The following is an 11,873-nucleotide window of genomic DNA, read 5'->3' as shown; positions in this document are numbered from 1 at the left end:
TGCTTATGCGAATGGTTCTAGCACGGACTACATCGAGAAGGTCCTGAAGCTGCCTTCCGTTTGCACCAATACCGGTGTTAAGCATCTGCACCATGCGGCCTTGCGCTTCGATGTTGGCGTCTACTTTGAAGCCAACGGTCACGGTACCATCACTTTCTCTGAGACCGCCTTGAAGACCATTAAGAACACCGAGCCTCAGTCTCCTGCCCAGCAGCGCTCCCTTGAGTGCCTCCAGGCTCTCACTGACCTGATCAACCAAGCGGTCGGTGATGCCATCTCCGACATGCTCCTTGTCGAAGCTATTCTTGCTCACAAGGGCTGGAGCCCCAAGGAATGGCTTGCCACTTACACCGACCTTCCCTCGCGACTTGTCCGCGTGGAGGTTGCAGACCGCTCCATCTTCAAGGCTTACGATGCCGAGCGCAAGCTCGAGTCGCCCGCCGGCCTGCAGGCTAAGATTGAGTCTCTCCAGTCCCGCTACAACAAGGGCAGAAGTTTTGCCCGTGCAAGTGGCACGGAAGATGCGGTGCGTGTCTATGCCGAGGCAGCAAGCCGCTCTGAAGCGGACGATCTTGCTACCCGCGTCGCCAACGCCGTCCGCGAGGCTGGCACTGCCAAGGAAACATTGCAGTCTGCTTGAACCCATGCTGCCTTGGATTGACGGACTGCTCTAAACAGCAAAGTCCGCTTCACCTGCAAAAAGATATCAGATATACTTACTCAATGGCAAGTGCATGAACAGGAAAACTCCGTTCTGCTTTGCAAGCATCCTGGGAACTTTTACGAATGAATTTATGAAATTAGTTTAACTTGCATTGAAGCAAAAGAAGTTGCATTTTATGTTCTCAGATCTGTTTTCACGTTTCAAATACATTCTTCTAGCATTATAGTTGATTGGAGCACATCTAGACTTTTATGAAAATGTCGACACAGCAAGCAGGCGAACAATCATCAATTTTGGGTATTAACTTCGTAAAATGCGGCGCCAAGAGGTTTAAACACTTCACGCCTAACCCTCCTCTTGATCCATCTCATCCCGGGAACGCTTCCCACCGAACTTCTTGCCCCTGCTTCCCTTCTTCTCATTGTAATCCTTCATATCCATAATCGCCTGCCGTTGCGCCTCCGCGACATTCTCACCAAGCACCATGACCTCATCCTTAGGGCAGTCGTATTCCTTGAGCTTCTTGCCCAAAGCACCTTCGATCCTCAGCCAAACCTCAACATCGTACTGGGCGACAAAGCTGATAGCAAGACCACTCTTTCCAGCACGGGCAGTACGTCCGACACGGTGGACATAGCTGGGAGAATCTAATACATAAAAACATTAGCCGACTCCAATAATACTCCCATAGCAGAAGACCGGGTATACATACCACCCGGCAAATCAAAGTTAAGCACAACATCAACGGACGGAATATCCAAACCACGAGCAGCCACATCCGTCGCGACAAGAATATTCCGACTACGAGCACGGAACTTGCCCAGCGCACCGAGACGAGCAGACTGTGAAAGCTGTCCATGCAGCGGGATAGCGCCGAAGCCAAGCGCACGAAGCAAGAACGCAAGTCTCTGCGTCTCGTTCACCGTCCTCGTGAAGATGATAGTACTCTGGCCGGCGAATTCGTTCAACAGGTAGACAAGGTACAGGTCCTTGTGCTTCTGGGGAATGAAGAGGTAAGATTGGAGGAGAGTCGAGACGGTCTGGTATTTGCTTGTGGAGACAGAGACACGGAGCGGATTGGAGAGGGAGGCACGTTGGAGGGATTCGACCTTTGAGCTCATCGTCGCAGAGAAGAGGAATGTGCGGCGCTCACGGGGCAGGACTTTCAGGATCTTGTCGAGGAGGGGTCCGAAGTCCATGTCAAGAAGTCGATCCGCTTCGTCCATCACCAGGTACTTCAGGTTGCGGAGGGAGAAGCCCTTGGTGTTCTCGAGGTGGTCCAGAAGACGACCAGGGGTGGCCACGATGATATGGGGCTTTTTGCCGAGGGAAATTGACTGAGAGACCATGTCCATGCCACCGACGATGACGCAGCTTCGCACACCCATGCTGGCGCCTAGGGACTCGAAAGATTTGGAGATCTGGTAGGCGAGTTCTCGGGTTGGGGCGAGGACGAGGCCGAAGAAGGGTTGGGGCTTTTCCATCAAGGCTGTGGGGTGATGTTAGTTATTTGATCTAGTCATATTTGGGAGCGCCGATAAAAGGCGATACAAGATTGTTGTAGCTGGAAACGTACCTTGGAGGATGGGAAGAGCAAACGCTGCCGTCTTTCCACTTCCGGTCTCTGCAAGACCGATCAAATCACGGCCTTTAAGAGCCAGAGGAATCGACTCCCGCTGAATAGGTGTAGGTGCTTTGTAGCCCATGGTCTCGCAAGCCTCGCATAGCTGTTCGATGATTCCTAGTTCCTTGAATGTCTTGGACTGTCCCTCTTCTTGTTCTTGCTCTTGTGCTTCTGGTTCTTGCGTTTGCTCTGGGGTGGAAGATTCGACATCGCTCTCTTGTGCGGGCGCAGGCGCAGGTGCCTCACGGGCGACCTTGCGCTTCTTGACTCCAGGCATTTTTATCGTGTAGAAATGGAATTATCTGGCAGCAGCGAAAATTCAAAAACTTGTCGACATCATTGCGAAAGTAAAATAAGTATAATTTTAGGCACCGCAAAATCGTTGATCCGGGCTCCTCCGCGGCTTTGCTCCGCTCATACTTTTTCTTCGGGTCAGAAAAAAAGTCACTGCCCAGGCACATCCATCCGGAGCGATTGTTTATTCCTCCGTTATTTTCTTTTTCATCCTCAGGCTTTTGTCACCATGGCGAAGGCACGTACTAAGAAGCGCACTCATGTTCGCGCGCAAAATGCCACGGCTGCTGCTGCCAAAGGCGGCGCCGCATCTATGAGCAAGACTCCGAAGTCGATGGTTATCCGCGTCGGCGCTTCAGAAGTCGGTGCTAGTGTGAGCCAGTTGGTCAAAGATGTGCGAACGATGATGGAGCCGGATACGGCTGTGAGATTGAAGGTGAGCTTTGAATTCTTTCCCGTTCTCAGCTGGACTACGACTAATGGTATTGGATTTTAGGAACGCAAATCAAACAGACTAAGGGATTACACGACTATGACTGGTCCCCTTGGAGTCACACATCTTATGCTTTTCTCCAAGTCGGCGACTGGAAACACGAATATGCGTTTGGCGCTTACGCCCCGGGGTCCGACTTTGCACTTCCAGGTGGAAAACTACTCCCTATGCCGTGATGTTGAGAAAGCTTTGAAGCGCCCGAGAGGTGGTGGTCAGGATCACAAGACGCCTCCTTTGCTGGTCATGAACAACTTCAACTCTCCCAACGCCACTGAGGACTCTAAGGTACCTAAGCGTCTGGAGAGTCTCTCAACGACCATCTTCCAATCTCTCTTCCCCCCGATCAACCCTCAAGCCACTCCCCTCTCCTCCATTCGCCGTGTAATGCTCTTGAACCGTGAACTCGCCCCCGAGGGTGAGGAAGAAGAACACTATGTGTTGAACCTCCGTCATTACGCCATTACTACGAAGAAGACCGGTGTTTCGAAACGCATTCGCCGTCTTGATCCCAAGGAAATCCGGAACAGGGAGAAGAAGGGAGCTGCTGTGCCCAACCTGGGTAAGCTGGAGGATGCGGCGGATTATCTGCTGGATCCGTCGGCTGCTGGGTATACCTCGGCCAGTGAAACGGAAATGGACACGGATGCTGAAGTTGAGGTGGCGGAGAGCACCACGAAGAAGGTTCTCTCGAAGCGTGAACTGCAGCGCATGAAGGCTGGAGAGAAGGAGAAGGCACAGAAGAAGCTGAGCAATGCTCCAGGAGTCGAGAAGCGGGCGGTCAAGTTGGTTGAGCTGGGCCCTCGTATGAAGCTTCGCTTGCTTAAGGTTGAAGAAGGCCTCTGCGAAGGTCGCGTGATGTGGCACGATTTCATCAAGAAGTCTGAGGATGAAGTCACCAAATTGGACAAGAACTGGGACCAGAAGAAGAAGGAGAAGGAGCAAAGAAAGAAGGAACAAAAGGCAAACATTGAGAAGAAGAAGCAAGCCAAGGCTCAAGCTAAAGCCGAAGGCAAGGAGGTTGAAGACGACGATGAAGACGATGTTGATATGGATGACGAGGACGAATGGCTCAGTGATGACTTCGAAGATGACAATGCGGAGGAGCAAGAGAACGATGATGAGGATGAGGATGAGGTTGAGGACGAGGACGAATCGATGGAGGAGTAAACAGCCGCACCTTCATCACCTTGAACCGGATGCTTAATGTCAAGCAGCTCATAGCCCAGCTGCTACATCAACATTCCACTGCATTACTTGCTTCGGACATTGACCCTGAGAACTGGGCACATGCCTGCGAGGCTGTGATGGTGGAGACCAGTTACATTTCACTGTGACGAAGCCTGCGATGGTGAACGTGACTCTTTGTGCCCTTTGCCGTTGGCATTGGGAGTAGGTGGCCACGGACGAGACGGACTGAGATATATAAGAGCCTCGATCAGAATGCTGCGAGCCATGACCGGAAGTCTCTCGTGACGTTCAGCAGGCTGGCCATGACCGATAGAAGTACCAAAATATACCCACAATCCTGCCTATTCCTTATACTCGTACATGGAAGCAAAAGAATTTTCTTCATTCATATCACTATTTCACATATAGCTAAATGCTCGTAAACATCATGCATGGTCATCTCTTCCCTCCCTACTAATGCAGTAATTACAACACGGACCTACCTTTTCAACTTCTCCTCCACGATCCTCTCTACCATCTTCTCCAACATCTTCATATCCCCACCCGCAGTACCAGCAAAATACCCCTGCACACTCTTCTCAACATATTTGCCCACAATATCAATCTCCACATTCACATAATCCCCGGGCTTCTTTGCCGCCGTGACAATCTTCTCCTGCGTGTACGCAATAAGCATCACCTCAAAATATCCCTCCTGGCCATCCACAACATTCGTCACAGTCAAACTAGCCCCGTCCAGCGTAACATATCCCTTCTCCACGATATACCGCATCACGCCGATATCGCGCGGCTGCATACGGAACACCAGCGCATTGCCCTCCGGCGTCACGGAGAGGATCTTAGCGATGGTGTCGACGTGGCCCTGCACGAGATGACCGCCCATGCGCGTTTCGCCCAGGACGGCGCGTTCGAGGTTCACGCGGGAGTTGGTCTGCAGGGAGCCGAGATTTGTGCGGCGGAGGGTTTCGGGGGCGACGCCGACCTTGAACCAGGTTTTGTCGAAGGCCGTTACTGTAAGGCAGGTTCCTGGTTTGATGCGATTATGTTGGCTTGGTGGATTTCTCTTTTCGGGGGGGTTTGGTGGGGGTTATTGTTTCGAGATTTTGGGGGGGAGTGGGGGTAAGGGGGAGGGGCAACGATGGCGAGGGAAGAGCAGAGGAAAAAGGGATCAAGTGCAATGGGAATGAATGTGAGTGTGTCAATTGGTATCATGCAATGCAGTTCATACCATTGACGGCTATACTGTCGCCGAGATGGCAATCTGTGAGGATCTCCTCACAGTCCGTGATAGTCAATGATGTACCCCCGCCCCCGCTTGACGAGGTATCGAGAGGCTCGAGGGACGAGACCGCTGCGATAGAGGAGAGTGATTAGTTTTGCTGTTTATGTGGTCATGGCCGCAGGATTAGAGACTCACTCCCAATCTTCTCAACGAGACCGGTGAACATGGTGGAAATGGATATTAATATGATATTGTAGATGCGATACCGTGGAAGCGGGCGGATCAAGCGGTTGAAGAAGGAAAGTCGAGCGGAAAGCGGACTTGACCTCGGCTGCGAAGCTCCGTCGGCGAGGTCCCCGAATGAGAGCCAGCGCTTCTACTTGATCTCCCCTGTAGTTTAATTGAACCTTGCATTGGCGATTTTATTTATCTACCACTGTCTTCTAGACTGAATATTGCTCCAACTATCATTATCTTTATGGTTTATCATAGTCTTTGAAATCGTATATTTAAGCCAGCGTTCCAATTCAGTCATGAATCCCACGGCCGCACTGAGGGTACAGCGGGCTTGCATTGCCCGTCGCAGCATTTATGTTCCCCGGCGGACAACGCAATGGCGCAGCTATTCTTCTGCTGTTTCTGATGATACACTTCCTCTGAAAGGTATACGAGTCTTGGATATGACACGAGTTTTGGCTGGTGTGAGTAGTAGGCTTGTCGTCTCCAACAGCGCCGGGTTGGAGATGTAACTAACATTCCCCGCAGCCATACTGTACCCAGATTTTGGGAGATTTAGGGTATGTTCTTCGGCATCTGCACAATTACTCAGAAGACTGCGGGGATGCTGACTGGAATGGTAACGTACAGAGCGGATGTTATTAAGATCGAACACCCCGTGCGCGGTGATGATACTCGAGCTTGGGGTCCCCCGTACGCCACGTACACGGATGGGTCTGAAGGCCCAGGAGAGAGTGCCTACTATCTTGGAGTATGTTTATGCGCTACGCTACTGCCCTACTTCCAGAAGCGCAATTGACCACTGTGTATAGGTAAATCGCAACAAGAAATCAATCGGTTTGTCTTTCGCTCATAAGTCCGGTGTTGAGATTCTACACCGGCTGGCGAAAGAATGTGACGTCCTCGTCGAGAACTACCTTCCTGGTAACCTTAAGAAATATAACATGGATTATGAGACTCTGCGCTCTATCAATCCCAAACTTATCTACGCCAGCATCACCGGATATGGTCAGACCGGGCCATACAGCAATCGTGCGGGGTACGATGTCATGGTTGAAGCGGAGATGGGCTTGATGCATATCACGGGTAGTAGAGAGGGCGAGCCGGTGAAAGTTGGCGTTGCTGTGACCGACTTGACGACTGGCCTGTACACCTCGAATGCCATTATGGCCGCCTTGCTTGCGCGGGCGAGGACTGGTAAGGGACAGCATATCGATGCGTGTCTGAGCGACTGTCAAGTTGCGACATTGGCGAATATTGCCAGTTCCGCTCTTATCAGTGGCAAGAAGGATTCGGGAAGATGGGGAACCGCACACCGTGAGTAGCTTATACCATGTGTTGGACTTATAGCTACTGACTGTCTGTAAGCATCCATTGTGCCTTACCGCAGCTACAAGACGCTCGATGGCGATATTCTTTTCGGAGGCGGGAACGATAGGCTGTTTGGTGTGTTGTGCGACCGACTTGGACACCCGGAATGGAAGACCGATCCCCGATTCGTTACCAACAGTGATCGAGTAAAGCATCGTACGGATATTGATGGCCTGATTGAGGAAACTGTGAAGCAAAAGACCACGCAAGAGTGGCTTGAGATTTTGGAGGGCAGCGGCATGCCCTATGCCGCAGTCAATGATATTCAGGGAACGTTGAACCACTCTCACGGTACGTTATACGTCTAGAATGTCTCCAGGGAGTTTATCAATCCGCTGATAATGTATATGCAGTCCAAGCACGAGGCATGGTTGCAGAAATTGACCATCCAGCCTGCGGTCCCATCAAGTTGGTGAATACACCCATCAAGTATTCCCACGCAACCCCTGGCATCCGGACACCGCCCCCAACCCTCGGGCAACATACGGACGAGATATTGGGGGAGTTACTCGAGTATGGCAAGGACGATATTGCTCGGTTGAAGAAAGATGGCGTAGTAGCATAGATTATATCCTATGGTAGCTCTGTTCGACCCACTTCGCCAGTGGATTGCTCTAGACTGCGCTGAAGAGCCGGTGGTCCGGAAGGTCACGCATCTGCAGGAATGATCCCTACATGGTTAGTTTTTGTGCGACTACCGGCTAGTCCGCGCTGAAGAGTCCCGGATATCATATAGAGACAGATAGAAGAGAAATCATCAAGTCAGCCATGCATATTGAACAGTGTGCCGCTGGCAATTACACAATTAAGGAGCATCATTGCTTTTGACGATGAAAGGCGGTTCTGTCAAGGGCGCGGGGGATGGATTCCTCACGATCACGTGATGGTATATAAATCTGGGTCCGTTCATGATGACTTCTCTCGTCGCACTCCGATAACTGTAAGGATTCAGATGCAGTGTTCTGAGCAAGTCTATCAAGGCGACTGAGCAACTGTGCACATCGACCCGGATTGGGGATATGTCACCGCACAATGGAGCTCCTTCCTCCCAGGCGTCTATAGAAACAGCGCCTTCATCAGCCCACGGAACACTCCATACCACTACCACCATTTCTGGCTCACCCCCTTCGGATTCCTCGCGCAGCATCAGCATTGGTTCCTCCCTGGGACTTCCTCCCTCCTTACCCGGACGGCCGTCGAGCATTCCCTCGAAGAGGATCGAGATCCCCCGGCTCTCTGCAGCTACTACCGAGTTACTGGCGCGGGTTACCGGGAATCTCAAAGGACCGCAGCAGAGAAATGATAATGATAAATTTGTTACATGGAACCCATCAACAGTCACTCGGACGTTCGAAAGCCAGAATAGCAACTCAAAAATGGGAAAAATGAGGGCTTCTTCTACAATTATTGAATTGCCTACGGCGCCGTTCGTGTATTCGAACAATGTGGCGCCACCGGCGGTCCCTCAGGCCGCCTCCCCAGTGCCTCAAGGAAACGCTGGAGACATAGTAAAGCCTACAAACCTACCGAATCTCGCTCCCAAACCACCCAGCATAATATCGGTCGACGCATCACCAGCAAGTTCGGGGTCTCCAGTCCCGGTCAATGTCGACCTAAAACCAACAAGTTCAACGCCCGTCAATGCAGTTTCACGGCAGTCGGCGTCTCCAATTCCAGTCAATATCGCTCCAAAGCCGAGCACAACGCCGGTCGGTGTTAATTCAGCACCAACACCATTGACTGCATCCATACCAGCAGAGCCCACAGCTGCAATCAAAATCGCCCCTAAACCAAATGGGACATTGTCAGATGGTGCAGCACCAGCATCAACCTCATTGCCTACACCACAACAGCCACAGACGGCAGCCAAGCCCAAGAAACCGCAAGCAGCAGCTGGCTCGCGCCAGCGAAAGGGTGCGGCAAATGGTAACAAGCGCGGCAAGAAGCGCAGACGAAATAACGATAGTGACGGGGAAGATATCATAAGGGCCGGAGACTCCAGTAGCGACGAATCAGATGTGGCACCAACAGCGACGCAAACGAAATCCGGCCGCCTGGTCAACCGGCCTTCGTTATATGTACCTGCGCCGTCAACTCCTGCGGTAGCCAAGGAGGTAAGCAACTCGGTGGACGCGTCTGATAATGCAGTCGTCGCACGAAAGCGTAAACGTATCCACCGCCGAGGGAAAGATGCGATCATCATTTGCTTGCATTGTCAAAGGGGCCATAGCCCATTGAGCAATTCGATCGTATTCTGTGACGAGTGCAATGCTGCATGGCATCAGTGGTGTCACGACCCTCCTATTGGCGCAGACGTTGTTGCGGTCAAGGAAAAGGAATGGTTCTGTCGAGAATGCCGACCTGTCCAAATTTCTGTCATTCAACCAACGGTCGTGCGGAGCAATCCCAACCTTACATCTGGGCCATTAGTCCCTAATTATCCTCTATTATCAATCCCTAAAGGCGAGGTTGGTGCAGCGGAGTTTTCGGCCGATGAGCGACGGGGCTTCCTGTCAAGTCTTTCGCACGCCACCCTCGTTGAGCTGCTGATGACTATCTCGGACAACAACCCGATATTGCCGATGTTTCCTGAGAACATGAGGGACCTTCAGTCTTCAAAGTTTGCTTTTCGTCTACCGATCTCCGATGCCCCGACTCCGTCGACATCCGTGTCGGGTAATGTCTCGACAAGCAATGATACAAGGGATTCCGCGTCTGCATCTACTGAAGGGAACAAACAAAATGAGGATTCTGCACCCGAAGCTACATCTTCATCAACAACTCGAAGGCAGTATGAGGAGATCTCTGATGACGACTCGGAATATGAATTCCAGGAGCACCGGTTGTATCCACGCGCTGGGAACGGGTTCCGGCTATCGCTTAATGTGGATGACATGGATATTATGCGCGAAGACCCTGCTTGTCCTACCTTCAGCTATTCGCTACACGGACCTGCGCAGGTACGCGCTCAAATGAATGATATCGTTCCTGTGTGGGGAACATGACACCAGCATCAACCTCCCCTGTCCTTACGTTCAACTCTTTCTGAGTTCACACTTAACACTGAGCACTTGACGTCATAGATTTTTTTAGATCACCTCCATCGCTTTGTGGTCTGGCGGAGTATACTTATCTGAAGCATGTGGATCTTTGGTTTAGCGATATAATACACTATCTGCTGTGCAACCTTCCATGCGCCAAAGACGACGCCTCCCGACAACTCGCCGCTACGCGAAGCAAAACGCAGATTTCGGACATATTGAACATGGAGAAGCCTTAAGCTGGCCACCAACTACGAGCTCCCTACTAGCCTTCGCTGGAGGGTCCCAGACGATGCCTGCAACACCATGTCGCGGTCTTGACACGTTACTACCAGTGTCGTCCACGTCATAAAACAGCAGGATATCTGCACGACTTCCCTGATTCAAAGAAAGGCTAGCCTCTGGTGGCGATAGCCCGATTGCTGCGCGAGCTCTGGTGGACACGCATTCATACAATAGCTCGGCATTTGCCTTGGTCCCAGCTTGATAGATACCCACTCCAAGACACGCCAACGACAGGGGGTCTTCCGAGCCCCAAGGCGTAAATGCGTTACCAACGTTGTTGATCCCAATCACCGTGTCCAAACTGTGCTTGTTTATCATCTCCAAAACCTGCAATGTACCCCGTGGTCGATCATGGCTCTTCGAGGATGGTGGAGCGGCCATATACATGTCGCTCGTCGGTAGCCCAACAAAGCTGACCGGAAGGTCATTGCCTCGGATCTCTTGTGCAAGAAGCGCCCATTCTTCATCGCTGAACAGCGTCAGCCGCGTGCAGTGCCCCAGCATGACCCGCTTATCCGTTGACTGCAATGTCCAGCCCTTCTCCTTCAGCGTGCGCAGGACAAACCATACTAGTGCTTCCTTCCCGGTATCGAGGTTATAATCGAGATGGAAGTCGACATGCTTTCTGCACTCTAGGGCACGCTCAATGGCCCATGTAATATTTTGTTTCGATGCATCAACCGACGACTCAACGTACGGTGTCGTCCCAATGACATCCACCTGCGGCCGTCGCACCGCATCTTCCATGAGCTGACGGTTATGGTCCCCGTGCTCACCCGAGAATATCGGGTCCTGCGCAAAGGACACGATTTGCACTGCGCATGCCTCTTTCCACTCATCCTTGAGGGCGATTCCAGCTTCAAGGCAGGTGAGGTTTACAGTATGATCTACCTCCACGAATGCCCTCATCGCCGTGACCCCTGCAGAGACAGAACCTGCAATCAGCCATTCTCCTCGTCTCAGGAGATCCTCCCACGTAAATTGCTGCTTCGCTGTCGTGGTAAAGGATAACGCTTCGGCGAAGGAGCCGGTGGAGGGAAGAAGATTTGCATATTCGGGGGAGTTGTGAATGAATGCTTTATCCAGGTGGATGTGTGGGTGTGTCAAAGCTGGGAGGGCGAGTGGTGCGGTCTGATCTGATTGAGCATTGGGGTGCGGGGTGATGGATGTGATGATGCTGTGGGGAGTATCATGGGGGCGCGAGATGGCAATGTCCCAGGTTGAATCTCTGCCGGGGAGGCGGACATTCTGAATACGCTTGACGGGTGTAAGGGTAGGCGGAGGCATATTTGGTATATGATATTATATTGTGTTCAGTGTTGTGAGTGATAGAAACGTGATTGTGCTGTTTCGGGTGAGAGCGGAACTCGCCGCACTTGTATGTATCCCCGATCATGGGACGCCCATGGGCTCTTAGGTAACAGCGGACGGCAATGTGAACATATTTGTATATT

General features: G+C 51.8%; 7 protein-coding genes across 7 annotated transcripts; 4 read left to right on the top strand and 3 right to left on the bottom strand.

The window, feature by feature from the left end:
- Nucleotide 1: 1 nt before the first annotated feature.
- Nucleotides 2-640, top strand: An18g05160 (uncharacterized protein; the record flags this gene model as incomplete). Its single annotated transcript, XM_059745813.1, has 1 exon — nt 2-640. A coding segment is annotated over one exon (639 nt), but the record flags the coding sequence as incomplete, so codon positions are not given.
- A 369-nt stretch (nt 641-1,009) lies between these two features.
- An18g05150 (uncharacterized protein) lies at nt 1,010-2,565 on the bottom strand (the record flags this gene model as incomplete). Its single annotated transcript, XM_001398932.3, has 3 exons — nt 1,010-1,311; nt 1,377-2,153; nt 2,241-2,565. 3 exons carry the CDS (start codon nt 2,563-2,565, stop codon nt 1,010-1,012), a joined length of 1,404 nt encoding a protein of 467 aa, XP_001398969.1.
- A 246-nt stretch (nt 2,566-2,811) lies between these two features.
- Nucleotides 2,812-4,242, top strand: An18g05140 (uncharacterized protein; the record flags this gene model as incomplete). Its single annotated transcript, XM_001398931.1, has 2 exons — nt 2,812-3,018; nt 3,079-4,242. The coding sequence occupies 2 exons, from the start codon at nt 2,812-2,814 to the stop codon at nt 4,240-4,242; spliced, it is 1,371 nt and encodes a 456-aa protein (XP_001398968.1).
- A 158-nt stretch (nt 4,243-4,400) lies between these two features.
- On the bottom strand, nt 4,401-5,711 carry An18g05130 (uncharacterized protein; the record flags this gene model as incomplete). Its single annotated transcript, XM_001398930.3, has 4 exons — nt 4,401-4,604; nt 4,778-5,289; nt 5,492-5,614; nt 5,681-5,711. 4 exons carry the CDS (start codon nt 5,709-5,711, stop codon nt 4,401-4,403), a joined length of 870 nt encoding a protein of 289 aa, XP_001398967.3.
- A 307-nt stretch (nt 5,712-6,018) lies between these two features.
- Nucleotides 6,019-7,658, top strand: An18g05120 (uncharacterized protein; the record flags this gene model as incomplete). The annotated part of the gene is made up of 6 exons (XM_001398929.3): nt 6,019-6,186; nt 6,251-6,282; nt 6,353-6,473; nt 6,535-7,039; nt 7,091-7,384; nt 7,447-7,658. The coding sequence occupies 6 exons, from the start codon at nt 6,019-6,021 to the stop codon at nt 7,656-7,658; spliced, it is 1,332 nt and encodes a 443-aa protein (XP_001398966.1).
- Nucleotides 7,659-8,112: 454 nt separating this feature from the next.
- An18g05110 (uncharacterized protein) lies at nt 8,113-10,098 on the top strand (the record flags this gene model as incomplete). The annotated part of the gene is made up of 1 exon (XM_059745812.1): nt 8,113-10,098. One exon carries the CDS (start codon nt 8,113-8,115, stop codon nt 10,096-10,098), a length of 1,986 nt encoding a protein of 661 aa, XP_059602970.1.
- A 222-nt stretch (nt 10,099-10,320) lies between these two features.
- An18g05100 (uncharacterized protein) lies at nt 10,321-11,706 on the bottom strand (the record flags this gene model as incomplete). The annotated part of the gene is made up of 1 exon (XM_001398927.1): nt 10,321-11,706. One exon carries the CDS (start codon nt 11,704-11,706, stop codon nt 10,321-10,323), a length of 1,386 nt encoding a protein of 461 aa, XP_001398964.1.
- Nucleotides 11,707-11,873: the final 167 nt, after the last annotated feature.

This window comes from Aspergillus niger, assembly GCF_000002855.4.
Source record: "Aspergillus niger supercontig An18".
Lineage (NCBI taxonomy): Eukaryota > Fungi > Ascomycota > Eurotiomycetes > Eurotiales > Aspergillaceae > Aspergillus > Aspergillus niger.
The sequence above is the reverse complement of the archived record's forward strand: the minus strand, read 5'-3'. Positions and strand labels throughout refer to the sequence as shown.